The 19,352-nt window shown below is 37.6% G+C and overlaps 1 protein-coding gene across 1 annotated transcript; it reads left to right on the top strand.

Annotated features, from left to right (window-relative positions):
* The first annotated feature begins 12,439 nt into the window (after positions 1–12,439).
* LOC143891906 (increased DNA methylation 3-like) lies at positions 12,440–13,258 on the top strand. Its single transcript, XM_077396403.1, has 2 exons — positions 12,440–12,539; positions 12,957–13,258. The coding sequence occupies exons 1-2, from the start codon at positions 12,440–12,442 to the stop codon at positions 13,256–13,258; spliced, it is 402 nt and encodes a 133-aa protein (XP_077252518.1).
* Positions 13,259–19,352: the final 6,094 nt, after the last annotated feature.

Raw genomic sequence — 19,352 nt, 5'->3', positions numbered from 1 at the left:
TCCTTCCACTTTGCTTATGGGTTAAGGAAGTTATGTAAAGAGAGTGATGAGAGAGAGAGAGAGAGAGAGAGAGAGAGAGAGAGAGAGAGAGAGAGAGAGAGAGATTTAGGAGACTTATGGGGTTTAAGGATTATTCTTAAAATAAAACCAAAATTAATTGAATAGAAAAGTCTTTTAGGCCACATTTATAGTGTCAGCGAAAATGTTATTTTCACCTACTTTCCTGGATTTTTCACCTCATTTCCTTTTCCAAAAAATTACTACATTTAACTCCTTTTTGTTTATCATTTCATGAAAATGAAATCATTTTCAGAAAAGTAGGGGTGCAAATGGGATTCGTGTGTTTGATCTTTGTTAATCAGGATGGTAGTGTGCTACATATTTTAATGTAAGATAGGACAATTTGCCATAAGGTTTGATTTGTATACCCCATTCCTTATTTCATAGCTTTTTTTGGCCTATATATCATGAAAATGTAGCAAATTATGAAGCAAGTTTTAAAAAAGAGAGATCATCTATCCATAAGGGTGTCAATTTTAGCTCGGGCTTGGAGGCTCGCTTGAGCTCGGCTCGAATCCTTAACGAGCTGAGCCGAGCCGGCTCACCAGGCTCGTTAAGCTTAATGAGCCGAGCCCAATTTAGGCCAGGCTCGGTGCGTTAAGGCTCGTTAAGAATTTAATATATTTAAATATATATATATTATATATTAATTTATAGATTAAAAGGGTTGTCCAGGGAGTGAAAGGGAGGGCAAAATATGTCACTTCATTTTTGGAACCCCATTTGTTACTAGGACCATCCCCCATAGTGTAAAGTAGTCAAATTACACTAGTAGGGCTGTCCAGGGAAGATGAGGGGTGTGAACATAATATAACCCGAGCTCGGTAAGGCTTGCGAGCCTGACCGAGCCGAGCCAAGCCCGAGCCTGGTTCGAGCCCGAGCCGAGCTTTTGAGCTTAACGAGCCGAGCCGAGCCTGGCCAAGCTCGGCTCAGCTCGTTTACACCCCTATCTATCCACCCAAGCAAGAGGATAACGAGCCTATCCAAGGATAAATAAACCCTCGCCTTCTATATTCACCGAGAAAACCCCCAACAAGACAATTTGGATCATTTGATTAGCGGGAGTTTTGGGCTAGTGAAGATCCAACATAGGTCCTACTAAGTGGACAATTTAAATCAACCAAAAGTGGGATCCACCATGTAATAGTGGTACTCCAGCGGTCAATCCTTGGTACATTTGTACCAATTCGAATATAACATGAGTTCTATTGTCCTCGTCCGACAATACATGTATAGCAAATTGGCGGTTATTGTTGAGACTCGGGTCGAAATCACCCTTAAAAGCTAGCCGTTTAGGGGAGGGTGCCCAAGTCTTTGTAAGTTCTTCTACATACATTCAGTTTTCCGACGCGGGATCTTTATTTTCACGTGGAACCCTAAACAATCTCTCCCTCCACGTAGAAGTAGCATGGGAACTATGAGATCTTCCTTGGGGGAGTTTCAGATGTGGGATCTTTGCTTTCACCCAAGAGTCTCTGTTTCTCAACAAATAACAAAAGGAAATGATATTTTTACTCTATTCAATCATTTCCACCCCTTTTGTTTGCCTATTCATTAAAATGATTGCATTTCCATTCCTTTATGTTCATCTTTTCCTAAAAATGAAGTCATTTAAATGAAAAGACAAATAAAGGGCGGATAAAATGCTACGAAAGAAGGTAAGAATATCATTCCCATAATGAAAATATCCCTTGGGATAGGAAATTTATATACACTCCCAGTATGGGTTGTTTTCCATAGGGGTAGGAATCATTGGATATGCTATTATTAGGATAAGCTTCCATTCTTGAATAATTCTTTCTTGAATAAATCCCAGTGGTTGGCTATCTTGCTGGTAAAATTTATCTACCCATTGAGTCTGTTCTCGGCTTGAATGGATAGTAGCAAGTCTATCCAAGAATAAAATAAACCCGGACTTGCTATTGGAGAAACAACCCATTGTGATTGTAGGATCATGGCACTACCGACTATCCCAAAACCAATTAGCAGAAGTGAAGGGTTTCAAACTACCCCGAAGCCACTAAGCCACTTCGGCTAGGATTTGAACCTAGGACCACATGGCCAAACCTCCGATCTGGTTGCTAGCACCCTCGCTTTACTAACCTTTCCACCCACAACCTATTGGTGATGGGAAGGAACTATCGCAGTGTCTAGGGGCATTGCGATGGTTGTAGGATCATGGCACTACCGATTATCCCAAAACCAATTAGCAGGAGTGAAGGGTTTCAAACTACCCCGAATCCACAAAGCCACTTCCACTAGGATTTGAACCTAGGACCACACGGTCAAACCTCCGATCTGGTTGCTAGCGCCCTCGCTTTACTAACCATTGTACCCACAACCGATTGGTGATGGGAAGGAACCACACAGTGTTTGGGGGCATTGATGGCGCAAGGCCTAGGACTACTCGGCCAACCTCTAATCTAGGTCAAGTATCCACCTAGGCAAACAATCCAACAATGACCCCAGGGGGATTTGAACACCCGACCTCGCTCTGATACCACTTGTAGGATCGTGATACTATCAAGTATCCTTGAACTAATTGTTAGGAATGAAGGCTTTCAAACTACCGCGAAGCCATTAAGCTGCTTCCACCAGGATTCGAACCAAGGACCACGCGGCCATACCTTCGATCTAGGTCCTAGCGCTCTCGCTTTACTAACTGTTGCGTCTCCAACCCTCCACAACTACCAATTGGTTTTCGGATAGTCGGTAGCACCACAATCTTACAGTGGTAATGGCACATTTGATTAATTGTTGATGGTTTTTTGGAAGTGAATAAAAAAAAGATAGTTACTTTTATGCTCTTTCCTAAAAGGCACTTATTGGACCTCACTTTTACCTCATTCACATTAAGGTGTTTTGTTGTTCCAAATTTAGGTGAACTTTGGCGGATTTGAAGAATCCACTGTTAGTCAGAGGTGTCTTTTTTCGAGAACTCTCAAACGCGCCCTTACTGGCAAGTCTAAAAAATCACGAACTTCAGTGGTTGTGCGAGCTTAGAGTCACAAAGTATTAGAAAATAACCCACATCTAATGTTCACCTCAAACAGGTGAAACTTGAAATCCCCAAGCGAAATTGCGCAAGGGCAGTGAAACAAATGACACCAGGTATGCTTTGCTCCTCCCTCCCTCCCTCCCTTTTATTTCCTTCATCATCAATACCTAGTTGTTGCCATTTTCAACATCACCGAAGTTCGTTGGAAGAGTTATAGAAAAGTTTCGGAAGAGATACACGAATGGCAGATTGTGACGTTCTTTTATAATCTGAGATGAGTAAGATTTACTAGAAGAGGGCCCGTTTGGATACCTCATATTTTGTATTTGGATTTGGAATTGAGTTTTGAATACAAAGTGAGTAGATCCGCTAGGTCATGTTGAGGGAGATAGAGTGGGAAGGGTGAGGATGAGGAGCAAAGAGGTTTAAGGAAACTCCCAGATCTGTGGATTTCCATTAACTTATTTCTGCAGCTTATTTGGAAATCTGATTTTTTTCACTGTCAGTCGCTAAACTGGAAATCAAAGGATTTGATCTGGATTCAAATCACAACACAAAATGGGCTGTAAATGTGAGAAATCCTAATCAAAATCTTCTAGGCATCCAAACGGGCTCTTACTGTCATTTTTGGTGTTTTCTACCACCTTCCCTCTTTCTCTAGTGTTTGAATTGACCAAAATGCTATAGTTCGTCATCAAGCCCTTGCAACTACCATTTTTGGTTGTTTCTACCCACTTATCCCTTACTCTAGGGTTTTAATCACATAAACCCTAGATTTCTTCCTTCTCCATCACGTTCTTCCATGAAGTTTTCACATGGATCTTTGGGTTTGTCTATCCTGATGTATATTTTTAATTTTCTTTGATGCTGCCATGTTCTTCAAACTGAGTTTTTGTTGTTAAGGAAGGCTTCTCCACACGTTTTGTTGAAAGTCATGCTCTTATAGAGATGAAAACTTTGACTATTTAAAAGCTACATTGTTGAACATTATTGCTACCTTTGAACACCGGTATATTTTGAGGTTTGCTCAATGGAATATCTTTGTAGATCACATATGACATTTTTTGTCATATTTTGAGGTTTGCTCCATGGAAAACTTTCACATAGCTCTTTTGTATTGAGTATTTCAATAGTCATTTTTTGTATGTTTTGACATTTTTTTAGTAAGCAAATTTTTTTAATATGTTGTTTTTGATCTTTTGAAATTTATATCAATATTATGCAACTTTTGACAACATTGAAAATTAGTAAATACATGTGACTAAGTCTAGTGTGTTTCCCCAAATTTTTTTTTGTACATTACATTGCTAAGAAAACCATCCATAACTAACTAAATACTAACACCAAACAAAATACAAATAATCATTTATTTTTACACTAAAACACAAGAGTTGGCACATATAAAACTTTATCCCAGGATAATGTACAGACTAAAACATTTATTGAAGAATTGTTAAATGCAGATCTAGTACACAACGAAAGGGATAGCATGGGTAGCATGCACTTTCACAGGTGCCTGCTACCCATTCTACAACGTCATCAATTCAGCGAAAGCAAAGATATGAGTAGGGTATTTCATCTCGTCAAATGGTATGACCTACTGTGAAAATCAATGATGAGACCTAGTTCATAAAATCTCGTCAAATGGTATGACCTACTGTGAAAATCAATGATGAGACCTAGTTCATAAAATAAAGACCCTTAATCTGAAGAACGCTACTCATGCTAATTGGTTAAATGCTTTGAATGAGATCTCAGACTTAGAACAGGACCTATGGTACGGGCTCAAGGGTTCTTAAATACACCATAAGCCAAAAAAAAAAAACATTTTATTGATGTAGAGACTCATATGGATTTTTTGAGCTACATGTATGAAAACAAATATTGCAGCTGAGAGCATAAGGATCAATTTATTTTTCAAACGCATCAAAATTTTTTGAGAGATATTTGTTTTTTGAATTTTTAGTATTTTGAAGATTTCTTTTGTTTGTTGGATATTATGATTTGGGAAGATAAATTATTGACTTCAATTTGCTATATTGCTATCAGTGCTAAAAGACGTCTTGTTCTTAAGATTTTTTTCTTTCCTGGTTTATTTATTTCTTTATATACAAATTTGATTCAGTTTTTTATTTGCATATGAATGTATGACATGGATTCTTACTTGGGTTGTCACATGTATCATGTATATTTTAGATTCATCCAATTATTTATCTGATGACTATAGGAAGGTTAGAATATGGGCCACACGTGGTGTGACACCAAACAAATGGAGAAGAGAGGAAGAAACACATGTGAAAACTGAGATGAAACAACTCACCACCCAAAGGAATCCATCCAAGGGATAAGAGCAAAATAGACAAGAAGAACTCCTTCTTCAAAAGCCAAAGGCTAAACTTGATTCAAATTCTCTGCAAAATTCCTCCCTCTACAGTTCAAATAATCATTTAAGTAGGCATGGAGCAACCCTCCATCCATAGGTGCATTTCCAAAGGTTTGAACTATATTTTCTATCTTGACAACACAAGTTCCAAGAGAAAAGGGAGAGGAAAACCAACATTACTTTGACTAACTTTTAAGGCTATTTGACTAAACTTAATGGGGATCTTTGGGACTTGATAGAGCATAAATATAACTTCAAAATTAACTTAAATCATAGAAATAAATGTTTAGTGGAATGGGCAGAACAGCAAGCAAAAAGAAACCCAAATCTATTGAAATTCGTATCGTGCATGCAGCTTCAACACTTTCAGAAATGGCCATAACTCCCTCCATAGAACTCCTATTTGCAATCCGTTTGCAGCGTTGGAAAGAGACTCTGTTGAACTCCTATTTCCAACCTTGTATGGCTTGCTATTTTTAAAGATGTGAGTAAATTCAGTTACTCAAAAGATTCCCCAAAATCATGGACTGCAACTTTGTTTTTGGACCTTTCAACTTTGGGGCCTAGGATGGTGGGCCTCGTGGGGTCGCTTTGAGGATCCTTTTGAGGTAGCTCCGGCGTCATTGTGGGCTATGCGTGTGGTTGGTCTATAGGAGATTGAACAACATTTGTCTATGTCCTTTGATATATTTTGGAGTTATTACTAATGAGATTTAGTATGTATACATTCTTAAGCCATGCAATATTTTTTAAGTGTATATCCTTACAGAGCAAAAATAACTTTTAAAGTAAAATCTGACTTTTTAGGCGTAAAATCCTCCTTTATTGGAGGCATTCGTAGGGCTCACAAATGCACACTATTATTTAGATCCATTAGTAAGGCCAAATAACCCACATGGTAATGGGAAAAATCGAATGTCAAACCTCGAGGACTTCACAGTCATGTAGTTGTTGATGAATAACATGCAATTTTAATGCCCACGTGACTCTAAAAACTTCTTGGTAAAGTGCTTCTGGGTAGTGAGAATCCCAAGTGTCTGCACATTCAAAGTCCAAGTCTCCAAAGTGTCATGGACAATCCGGTGAAGTTCATTAGAGATTTATAACCCTGCATGACTAAACCCACCTTATTGGATACATTGATCCAAAGGCAATCATAAGTCTCACATGATACTATTGAGAACACCATGATCAAATGATCCTACACCCTTGATTTAAAAAAAGCCTCATTTAGGGTTTTGCCAAGCGAACATTAACACTTTTTTTTTGTAGTTCTATATCTTGTGCACAGGATGTCCATTCGGGTTGAGACCAATACCTTGTGAGTTGTCTCATGATGTTCCACAAGATCAATGATCTTGATTATATATCTATATATGCCACTATGACTTCCTATAGAATCCATAAATTGCCCTTTACCATTGATTGTAAAAGTGACTTTCTGTTGTTTTTCCTTTCTCTTTTGGAAATTGTGCCAATATCAAAATAAGGTTGTGCTGATAACATTTCTCTAATGAAAATGCCAAATTAAAACTAGGGGAGCCAATACCATTTCCTTTTTGATATACACGTCAATACTGGGCTAAGGATTCGGGTCTATCCTATGCCAGCCATAGTTCTTTCCAAAATAGTAAATTTAGATTTCAAATCTGAAATGAAATCGGACCCAATTAAATGGTTTGCACACGTGATGCATAGTATGCAATGTATCTGTTTAGGGGCAAAATCATCTGACACCATACCAAAATGAGACGAATTGCCATACTTGCTCTTCTGCTCCAAAATTGGACCTCCCGGTCTTGTTTATTACATTTTGCCACTACAAAACGTTGGGCACTCACTTAAAGATTAATTAATTAACTACCATTTCCTTTTTGATATACACGTCAATACTGGGCTAAGGATTCGGGTCTATCCTATGCCAGCCATAGTTCTTTCCAAAATAGTAAATTTAGATTTCAAATCTGAAATGAAATCTGACCCAATTAAATGGTTTGCACACGTGATGCATAGTATGCAATGTATCTGTTTATGGGCAAAATCATCTGACACCATACCAAAATGAGACGAATTGCCATACTTGCTCTTCTGCTCCAAAATTGGACCACCCGGTCTTGTTTATTACATTTTGCCACTACAAAACGTTGGGCACTCACTTAAAGATTAATTAATTAATCCTTATTTGGAGCAAAAGTCACATATCATTTTAAAATACCATTCAAATCTTTTTAATTAAAATACCAGAGATTATATCTGATCATGGGGACATGTGCCTAGCATTTTAGAGTATAAGGCTGTATGTCCCTTAACCTAATTTGAAACTCTTTCAAATTTTTAATCTAAAGTTGGGAGATTCAAAAGAGGTAACCTACAACTATATTTGATCCAAATTTAAGCTAGAGGTTTTTGATTGGGGTTTACAAGTAATCCATTTTTTTAATTCACCGCAAAAGATTAAATATCGACTATCAATTTGATTAGTTTGTTAAAACTATAAAGCAATGATCACAAGTTAAAAATATGAGTGTCCATTATGTGTAAAATTGCGTCATTAAGTTGTAGCATTATGGAGTTTGACGAAGATTCGGTGAAGATTTAGAAGCATACTTTCTAGACTCCCTTGCAATGGAAATTTATTAATAATTGTCAAGGCAAATATTCGAACCGATAAATTGACTCACTTATAAGCTGAATTGATGGACAATCATTGAAGAAGATTCGAAAGGATGAAGCCAGCAAACTTATACGCAAATCTAGGATCGCATAAATTCGGAGCTCCTCTCGTGTCAAAATTACCGTAAATCACTTTAATAAAGTGATTGGGCCAATAGAACGATTCATACTAGCATCTACATTGACAACTAGAGACCCCCTCCCCCGAACACGCACACACTTGTTAACGAACTAATAGAACTCTTCGAACTTCATGGATTGATGTAAACAACCCATGTGCGCAACCAAAATAACACCGCCTCGTCCCAAAAAAGCCCTCGATAATTAGTAAACTAACCTAAACTCCTATCTTCTCGGACAAACATAAATAGTCCCCAGATAACCAAAATAACATCGTCTCATCTATAACATATTGTATTAACATAATCACAAATTAAAGTTCCACATTACATCTAATCAACAATCACACTTCAAAGAGAGGCATATTGGTCAATTCACTAATACCCCTAGGGAATCACCATAAAATTTTGTATTTAAAAAAAAAATGTTGTTGTATGACTATCAGTTCATAATAAACTTATATTGAAACATATTTAGATAAATAGAAATATGTCAAAATTTGGTAACTAAGGATTTGCTAGCGTCCATCGCAAAAGGCATTTTGCGGATGGCATGTTCGCGTGTGAGAGCGGCCACAGAGGCTCACTTTTTAGCAGATTTTGTCTTCATTCAAAAGGTGGCTGCTCTCACATGCAACAGTCCATCCGCGAAATGCCTTTTGCGATGGACGCTAGCAAATCCCATGTGACTAATAAAAAGATTATAATCAACTTCAATAAAACAAGACATATGTGACGTTATAGTAACTGCCTCCCTATATGAAGGGCATTTTAGTAATCAACATGTGCCAGCTTAATAAACATCAGGTGCATTTTGGTACTTTGTCATAGTACAGCAAATCCAGAAAGATTTGCAAGAGGGGAAAACATGACTCTTTTGGCTTATAAATACCGGACCAAAAACGTAATCAGACACTGAAAATGTGAGAGAGAACTTTGTTCGAGTGAGTGTTTGAGCTTTGTCCTCTGAATTTATTTCATAGTTCCCCTCCAGTCATCAGATTCCGGCGAGAAATTGGTAATTTTCCGGCAGGTATACTTGTCGTTCTTTTCATCCTTTTTGCTCTTTTTACCGTTCTGCATGTCTCGTTTTTATGTACTTTTACTCTCTCTCTATAAGGTTTTTGTTTCGAATATTCTTGCGATGAGAATGATGCTTTGAGTTTTATGTTATGAGAGCTGAGAAATCTTCGTTTCATTTTTATGGAGAAAATCTCTAGACTAGTTTGTTATTACTTTGTCATGTTTTTTTAGAAGTCTTGATTAGTTTTGTTTAAAAAGTATAAGGTTTGTAGTTGTTGCGTGTTTAATACTATTTGTTTTCTTTGATTATTTTTTTATGTTGGTTCGAGTTTGTAGGGAGAAAATCTCGAGATCAGTTTCTTACTAGTATGTCATATTGTTTTTCGAAGTCTTGATTAGTTTGATTTCAAAATCAAGGGTTTTTAGCCGTTGCGTGTTTAGTAGGATTTTTTTTTTTTTTGTGGTTGTTTTTTTTTATGTTGGTTCGAGTTTGCATGGCGTGTTTGAATGGGCTAGAAATAAGGATCAATCATTTCAAAATCTTCATTTTTATTATTTTATTTAATTATCATTTCTTTATTTTGTTTAGACTTTGGATGCATGTTCGTGATTGCATGGTTTATTTGAGTACGTAATTGCATGAGTTATTTGAGAACTATTCTTTCTTTCTTTCTTTTTTCGGTGGTTGGTAAGCTGGGATCAAACTTGTGACCTCAAGGTTGAGATACAAAGCCTCAATCATTCTTTCTAACCCAATCACTTGTCAAGATTTTTTTGAGTACTATTCTTGACAAGTGATTGGGTTAGAAAGAATGATCTGATGTTATTTTTTCTTTCCTTTGAATCAATGCATTGTGTGTGTTTTTTCCATTTTTTTGATTCTTTTGTTCTTGTTTGGATTCTTGTTCGTGTTTGCATGACTTATTATAGCACTGTGTTTTGAAGGTCTTGCTAGTTTACACAATTCATAGATGGTGTATTTGATAGACATATGAGGAATTGTTTATGTAGTCTCCATTTTGTCTTTTATTTCTATTTTAATAATCTTTCATTCACTAAGATGGGAATTTTCTAATTTTAGAAAGAAAGCATCCTTTCGGATATGTTTGCGGCAGTTTGATTCAGGTTACAGTTGACTTGTTCTAATGATTATGTCTATACACGATTGATGGTATTCTCTAACGTATGTAGGCTCTACTTGTCAATAAATTCCATTCATACAGCTAATTGTTCCTCAAGTTTGAGCCTATTTGCTCGCTCGTTTGCTTGATATTATAATAATTCTGATCCACTATTATCCACCTTGTGCCAACTACAAGTATATCCTTAAGTTGATTTATTGAAAAGACACCTAGATCCCCATAATGCTCCGACCCCACCGAAACTTGTAAATGTGTTGGTCTTATTGTTTTTCCTTAGTTTGCAAAGTATTTACCATATTGTCAGGATATGATTCTCTGAATTCTAAGGGTATGTCTGTAAATATATTTGGGATTCTTTTATGAAGTGGACAGAAACAAGATAATGAGAATCTTCCGAAGCGGATCATAGTCATTTCGAAAGATCTCATTATTCTTCATACCTTAAAGGCAAAAAATAGGAATTCAGAGAAACAGGCTTAGCGGATCTTATTACCAAAAATCTTGAAACCTATATTTTGGGATTACTCATTATCCGCACAGAAGAATGTAGGTGGAGAATGGTTGTCGAACACAACCTAAGTTTCTAAAGTTGGACTCGTTAAATAGAATTGTTTATAGCAAGTATTTAGTTTCTGAGCAGGTTGGGTCTCCAAGTTCGTAAGATTTGGTTGTTGAAAGTGACTTTAAATAGAATTAGGCATTCTTTTCTTTATAAAGATTGACTTGTGTTCTTGTAGATAATGGTTTGAAATGATCTTTATTTGATAAAATGCAGTGTATTGAGAAATATTGCATGAGTTATGTATGAATGTATCTGCTATAAAAAAATCAGATTTTTCTTTCGTTTGAATCCACGTGTTGTGTTTTTCCCCCTTTTTCCATTTTCTTATTGTTTTCTTCTTTTATGTTTTTTTTTGGATTCTTGTTTGTGTATGCACGGCTTATTATAGTACTGTGTCTTGAAGGTCTTGCTAGTTTATTCATAGATGAGATATTTGGTAGACAGATGAGGAATTATTTATTCCCGCTGAGTTGTAGAATTTTTTATTTCCGTTGAGATGTAATCTTCATTATCTTTTAATTCTGTTTTACTAACCTTTCATCTAGTAAAGTGAAGCTGTGAGTTTTCTAATTTTAGAAAGAAAGCATCCTTTTGGTTTTGATTGCGTCGGTTCGAGTCGGATTAGAGTTGATTTGCTTTAATGATTATGGCTATACACCATTGATGGTATTCTGTAACGTATACTTAGGTTCGACTTGTCGATATATTCTATTCATAAATTGAAATGCTAACAGTTGCCTCTCCTCCTTGATCCATTTTGGATTGCAATTGTTGCATTTTTTTGCAATTCTGCTAACTTTCTTTTCTTGTATATATTTTTTCTTTTTTTACAAAGAAAATCATTTTAAAGTTACAAGGAAATTACTTTAATTTAGTGATTCAAAGCTTGGAGAGTTTGCAATGAATTTTTATTTTCTCAACAATATTGCTCAATGTTCATGCCGTAAGTGCTAATAATCTCTTTACATATACATATACATATACATATACATATACAAATACATATACATATGTGCAATTGCTCAAACTTGATGCAAGACTTGCTTTTACTTCTTGATACAGAGTCCAGAAAGTTTATCTGAAAGCATCTCAGTGGATAATATGGATTCGGGCAATAATGATGCTAGACATTCTGTTGAACCATCAACCAATATCGATTCAACTATTATTGCTTCTAGACTTCTAGTTGAAGCATTCACAAACGCTGAACCATCAATCCATATGGATTCTTCCAATATTGCTCCTACACCTTTGGTTGAACCATCAACCAACTTTGCTCGTAGTGGAAATGCTCCTGCATCCGCCAGGCGCATAAATTCCTCTAAAAGAAGGCGCCATACACCAATGCCACCCCCACTTGCAGTAATGCCACTTGCAGCAATGCCACCCCCACTTGGACCCACCACAATACTTTCTTCTACCATCCAATTAGAGCAGTTGGTCCCTATGCCCTCCATTGTGTTAACTGGGGCAGCAAAAATGGGGAGACCTGGACCACCAGTCGGATTGGTGAATATAGGAATCAGTAAATACGCCTATATTTTTCAGGTTGCTTTACCTGGCGTTTCCAAAGATCACAGTAAGTTGGTTTTCCTTTCTTTTTATGTTCATCTTTTTTTTTGCTAAAATGCATGTAAGTTTATATGTACACTATATTTTCACTTCAATACATTTACTCCACCTTACTTTTAGAAAATATATATTTGAAAAACATAACCCGCATAGCTGAGATTTGCTATTAATTCTATGGACTTGCTAGGAAATTTTGTAGAAACCATTTTGCAACTCACTTTTTATGGAGACCAGACACCTAAGATGAATTAAATGAATAAAACAAAATCTGCCACAACGTGTATGTTCTCTCCTGAAGAAGTGAGCCGTGAAGTGGCTTTTTGCGAAATTGCTTTGCAAGTCCCTTCTTTCTAATATTCCAAATTTCTGTTGATTTTCATTTGCCCCCTTAACCAATAAACTGCATCACTCTTCATCTAAGCAGGTCAGTTCATTTGTGAGGTCCAGAATGATGGGAAGGTCAAACTACGGGGCTGGACACTAACTGGCGAAAGAGTCCTTCGTAGAGATGTTTCTGGAGAGCCCCAAGTGTTTGAGATGAAAACACAACATCTCTGCGAGTCTGGCTCGTTCAAAGTTTCTTTCTACTTACCAGGACCGGTAGATCCTAGGCTTTTCAAAGTAGATTTCTATGATGATGGCATCCTTCATGCCATTATTATGAAAAAAAACCAGCGAACCAACTCTCTAAGGTGCGTTCCATATACAATGTGGAATGGGAATTGAAAGCCTTGGATTGCATATAAATTCTCCATAAAACAGAATAATTTCAAACTTTTCTTCTCTATGGTGTACTTTAGGGTTTATTATTTTTATTATTATTTGAATGATACTGTTGGGTTTATTTGGACCTTTTTCCATTGCAAAATTGCTTTTTAGTAATAACAAACTTTTTATTTTGTTTTTTTAAGGAAAAAAGGATTTGGTGCTTAAAACAGGACTTTTTGGTTTTTCCTGAAAGGCCAATGCTAAAAAGAAAGGTTGTTATTCTCCTTCACAATTAATTGAATCCTACTTCTGGCTCGTTTACGTGATCAATATCTCATGCATAGGATGTTCGTTGGGATGGGACCAAAAAAATGCCTTTTATTTCTCCTATTAGAAGATAATTGTGGTTTCCAAGTTAGAGTTGGGTCACACTTTCATTTTTCAGAGTTCAGATTGACACCAACTCTTTCCCTATTTGGATTATATCTTTAGGAGAAATTATACGGTGAATGCTCACCTTAAAAACTACGCTGCTATTGGATCAAATATCAAGGGTGGTACACGCCTACACCAATCTACATGCGCATTCACCATATAAAATCTCTTATCTTTAGATAGATTCTCATGCAAACACGATGTATTTAAGGGCTTTTTTGGGAATGACTGATTTTATGAAAGCAAGCAAAAATGGATAGAATAGGAGGGGACAAGACATTCCACTAAATGTATACCCTCCCTGCTAAGAAACACAACATGTAACACCACTAAAGAGACCCAAAAACAAATAGAAGTCATCTCCCTTAGCCAGCTTATCTGCCATAGCATTAGCTATGAGATTGAATTCTGGTCATTGACCCCACATAAATTACGAATCTCCAAGGTCCATGGTCCACGCAGCCCATGTCAATGCATTTCTAGAGTCCCCTAAAATGATTAATAATTAAAGGCCGGGATCTAGATTGAGCGAATCATTTTAGTCTACACAATAGACATTTGGCCTCCTCTTCGTTAGAGTTACAAATTTCAGCTGGACCCTAGAAGGGTTGAATCATGTTTCCTTTGCTATCCAATGGAGACTTGGCTAACACCATTCTCTCCAAGAGGTGGCCACAAATAAAAGTATTTGTTAGTAGTTTTTCCTCTAAAGAAAATGTGTGCCCCGAATGTTTAGCGGGTAAACATTACTAGCTCTCCCCTTTACTTCACCATTGGATTTACAATGTTTGGAAATTTGGAGCTCATGGACATAACTAATATTTGCTTCTGGATGATGATTTTTGACGATTTTTCTCGATAATTTTAATATTTAATTAAAATTATGATTAACATGGATTTTTCTTCTAAAAATCTTATTGAGTCCACTAATCAGTTTGGGGCTCAAAATCCAAAAAACAACAGGGCCTTCCCGGCAGAGAGGTTCCTTGCTGAGGGAGACTACGGTGCATGGGCACAGCGGGAGCTGGTGCCCGGACTCACCCTTCGGCAGGTATGTTCTAACCTTTTTCTTTGTCCATTCAGGTCCACTTGCTTAATTTTTTTTGCCCTTTTAATTGTAATTCCTTCTTGACAGGCTCCAGCTGTCGATGTTGATAGAGATGCACCACCAGCAAAGGAGCCGGTACCAGATGATGGCCGCCTACAACCTCGAGTTGAGGGAGTCGGGAGAGGGAGATCTGCATCGCCTGCTGGGAGAGGGCGATGTAGATCCACCTCGACAGAGAAAGGGAAGAGGCCATTTGTAGAGCCAGCACCAGTTGAGAGCTTCCCTCCTTTTCACGAGGGTCCGTTCAGGATCTACGATACGGATGCTCCACGTAGGACTTCTGTTCCTCCACCTTCCACTAGGCCTCTGACTACAGTTCCCACACACCAGGCTAGCTCGATCCACTTGCCTTCCACGAGCGCCGGCCAGCGACCTCCTATTGATGATACTCGCCGACCTTTTTCGGGTACTGGATGCCGTTCTTCTTCCATTCCACCACACCAGCCCATGCTAGACGGCCGTGTTTCTCTTGTCCAAGGGGGTAATTTGATGGAGGTGCCTATCCTCCTTCCAAACCCAGCTCTAGGATATCCGATCCCAAAGTCTTCACTAGGGGTAAGCTTCTTCACTCTCGAGCCTTTTCTTTTGCATTAGATATATGAGTTTATCATTCTGATCTCATCCTCTTGCACATGCAGCTTCCCCTTAGGCAGGGAAACGAGCTTCTCTTGATGGTTGAAGGCCTGAAGGCCAAGATATGTGAGATCCTTGTGGAGGTATGATATAATGTTTGCATTTCTGCTTCTATGCGTACATATTGTTTGCTTCCTGTCCATAACTCCTTTCTTCTACAGGGAGAGAGAACTAAGGCAGAGAGAGACACAGCAATGGCCCGTCTTGCAGAGGTTGTGGCTAGAGCCAAGGCGGTAGAGGATGAGGCTCGGGACCTAAGAGAGGTAGTGTCTCAGAGGGATGCGGCGATCACACTTCAAGAGATGGTACACTTTCTCTGCTTCCTTGCATTGTTCTTTGTAGATTCTGCCCTTTGTTTTATTTGATTCCTCTCTTTTTCAGCAACAGCAGCTTCGCGATGAAGACTGCCACATGGGCGGAGAGGATTCCAATAGTGAGGCCACAATATCAATAAGACATGACGGGTTTGAGCTAGAGGTTTCTGATCTTGGTTATGGCGACAGCCAGGCTCAGAGAGACATCCCAACTGACACGGATGAGCAGCTCCACAATGATGACCAGGTCCTAATTGGTGATGAGATGCGGCCTGAGGATCAGTTTCCTACGAACGAGCATGTGCGCGATGATGATCTGGTCTCGGCTGATGAGCAGATACCAAGTGCCAAGCTGGGACAGTTCGATGATCGGAGCGACAATCATGCTATTACTCCAGTGCCTACAGAGGAGGATACAAATCTTGATGGCTTTCCTCCGAGGAAGAAGAGGAAGATTTTGACTGTTGAGGATCTAGGGATCGACAATTCTTGGAGATTGAGAGGCAGCGAGACTTCGGGCACTATAGAGTCTGAGCTTCCATGCGAGATCATTCCTGCTTCTACCACTGAGGAGTCTGCTTCGACCTTTATCCCCTCTACATACGGTACTGTTCCAATGACTATTGAGGCCCTCATGACTCTGGATGACTTGTCGGATGCAGACCGAGCTTTTGCTGATTCCTTGTTGGTCCAGATGACTCCACCCTTTGACGGTCACACCCATATTTCTTCAATATCTTATGCGGTCCCTCTAGAGAGTGTGCCACCATCATCTGCTGATGATCCACCGGTTGCTGCTACTCCATCTGCACCTCCACAGACCGATTCTCTTGCCGCACTGATAGCCTACGATGGAGGGGACTCTACAGAATATTCTCCTTCCCTATGATTACATACATGTTTTTCTTTTATATATTTTCTTGATGATTTAGCAGATTCTTTCTTTATTCTTTTTGGTTATATATACATTGGTTGATCCTCTTCTAGTGGATTTTATTTTGGTTATACACATGGTTACACATCTTTTTTATTTGATTAGTGCTAATAGTGCTCCTATACCATTGGTTAAAGCATCCACATACTCTAAACATAGTGGAAATGATGCCATAGAACAATGACCCTCTCAAGTCCTAATAAAATCAATTTCCTAAGAGGTAAAAGGGGTACTCTCAACTCCTAATAAAATTCTAAATACCATTCAAATCTTTTTTTAAATTCTAGAGAATATATATGATCTTTGGGACGTATGCCTAGCTTTTTAGAGTATAAGGTTCTATGTCCCTTAACTTAGTTGGAAACTCGATCAAAATTTTAATCTAAAGTTGGGAGATTCATAAGAGGTAACCTACAACTATATTTGATCCAAATTTAAGCCAGAGGCTGTTGATTGGGGTTTACAGTTAATCCATTTGTTATCCATTGTGAAAGATTAAATATTAATTTTCATTTTGATTAGTTTCTTGACACTATAAAGGAATGATCACAAGTTAAGAATATGAGAGTGTCCATTATGTCTAAATTGTGTCATTAAGTTGCAACATTATGGAGTTTGATGAAGATTTTGAAGCGTAATTTCTAGACTCGCTTAAATATATCAAGAATTGAAACGACAAAGATTCGAAGGGATAAATTGACTCCGTTAAAATTTGAATTGGTTGGCAATCATTGATGAATTTGAAAGGATAAAACCTCCAAACTTCAGGCACAATCTAGAATTGCATGCAAATCGGAGCTCTCCACGAAAAATTGACACCATTACAACTCCGAATATTTGACACGACAAAGATTTGAAGTGATAAATTGACTCCATTATAATTTGAATTGATTGACAATCATTGATGAAGATTCTAAATGATGAAACCTACCAACTTACACGCAGGGTCTAGGATGGCATACCAATAGGAGCTCTGTTGTGTCAAAATTACGAAAAATGAAGGATCCACCCTAGCATCTATAATGACAACCGGAGAGCCCTCTATTGAACACGCATCCCTAGAAAACCCCTCGATAATTAGCGAAGTAACCTAAACTCCTAACTTCTCCAAAAAATGTAAACACTCCCCGAATAACCAAAATAACTCCATAACATATTGTATCAAAATAATAATTACTAATTAAAGTTCCACACTACATCTAATCAACATTCACATTTCAATTCTCTATACTCCTTGGGGACCACCATAAAATTTTGTATTCACATAGTAATCACTAATTGAAGTTACACAATACATGATCATCAACATTACTTCAAAGAGAGGCATATTGTCATTTTCATAAAAAGAGAGGGCGAAGTATATTGATCAATTTACTATACTCCTAGGAGATCATAATCAAATTAACAATAAGAGACATAGGGACCACCTCATAGTAATTCCTTCACCACAAGAAGGTCGTTTTGGTAATCAGCTTGCACCATCTTATCATACATCAGGTGCATTTTGGTACCTTTGACAATACACTAAATCCCCACAGGGGTGATGATAATTCGCACCCACTTTAGTATGATTTGCTCCCACGAAACATGAATTGATGTGGCAGATTTAAACGCTTTTTCATGTTAAAGGGGTGAGAATTATCCTATAGTGGGCGCGAATTTATCTTAAGAGAAAACACGACTCGTCGCGCTTATAAAATAGAGAACAAAAAACGTATCCAGATCCTGAAAACGCCAGAGAGAGAGAGAGAGAGAGAGAGAGAGAGAGAGAGACCGAGTCCTCTGAAATTTGTAATTTTCTGGCAAGTGTAATCTTTTGTTCTTTTCTTCCTTTTAGCTCCCTTCCCCTTCTACATGTCTCTTTTTATGTATTTTTACTCTCTCTCTCTCTTTCTCTCTCTCTCTCTCTCTATTAGGTTTTGGTTTCAGATTTTATTGCGATGAGAAGGATGCTTTGAGTTTTATGTTATGAAAGCTGAAAAATCTTCATTTTTACAGAAAAAATCTCGAGATCAGTTTCTCACTACTATGTCATGTTGTTTGATTTCAAAATCTAGGGTTTGTAGCTGTCATGTTTAGTAAGATTTTTGTTTCTTCGTTAGTCTTTTCATTTTAATGTTGATTCGAGTTTGTAGGGAGAAAATCTCGAGATCAGTTTCTTACTACTATGTCATGTTTTTTAGTTGTCTTGATTAGTCTAATTTTGAACTCTAGTGTTTGTAGGTGTTGCATGTTTAGTAGGATTTGTTTTCTTTGTTTTTATTTTTATTTTTTGTTCGAGTTTGCATGAGGTGTAGAAATGAGGATCTATTCATGATTTTAAATTTCATGGATTTCGGACCGAAATTTTGGATTTCAGTTAACCCCGAAACCAAAATCGCAAGGAACAATTACCAATGGGGGACAAAAATTAGGCGGAATTATGAACAGGACCCATGCTTTTCAGAAAGGGACAAAAGAGGTCTTGTCATTAAAAGTTGGACGAAAATGCCCTTTTCTTAAGCAACACGTTTTGCTTTTCCACTTTTCCCTCCTCTCTTCTTTCCCTCTTTTTTTTTTTACTTTTTCATTTTCAACTTTCTTTTTTTTGTACCCTACCAATCATCTTCTTCATCATTTACCCACCATTGGAGGCGGGAAAGCTAGAAAACTTGAAACGTGAGTTCATTCCCATCTATCTCTCTATAT

The sequence above is a fragment of the Tasmannia lanceolata genome, unplaced genomic scaffold, assembly GCF_043159265.1.
Source record: "Tasmannia lanceolata isolate RefF3 unplaced genomic scaffold, GAP_Taslan_0.1 ptg000015l, whole genome shotgun sequence".
Taxonomy (NCBI): Eukaryota; Viridiplantae; Streptophyta; class Magnoliopsida; order Canellales; family Winteraceae; genus Tasmannia; species Tasmannia lanceolata.
The sequence above is the reverse complement of the archived record's forward strand: the minus strand, read 5'-3'. Positions and strand labels throughout refer to the sequence as shown.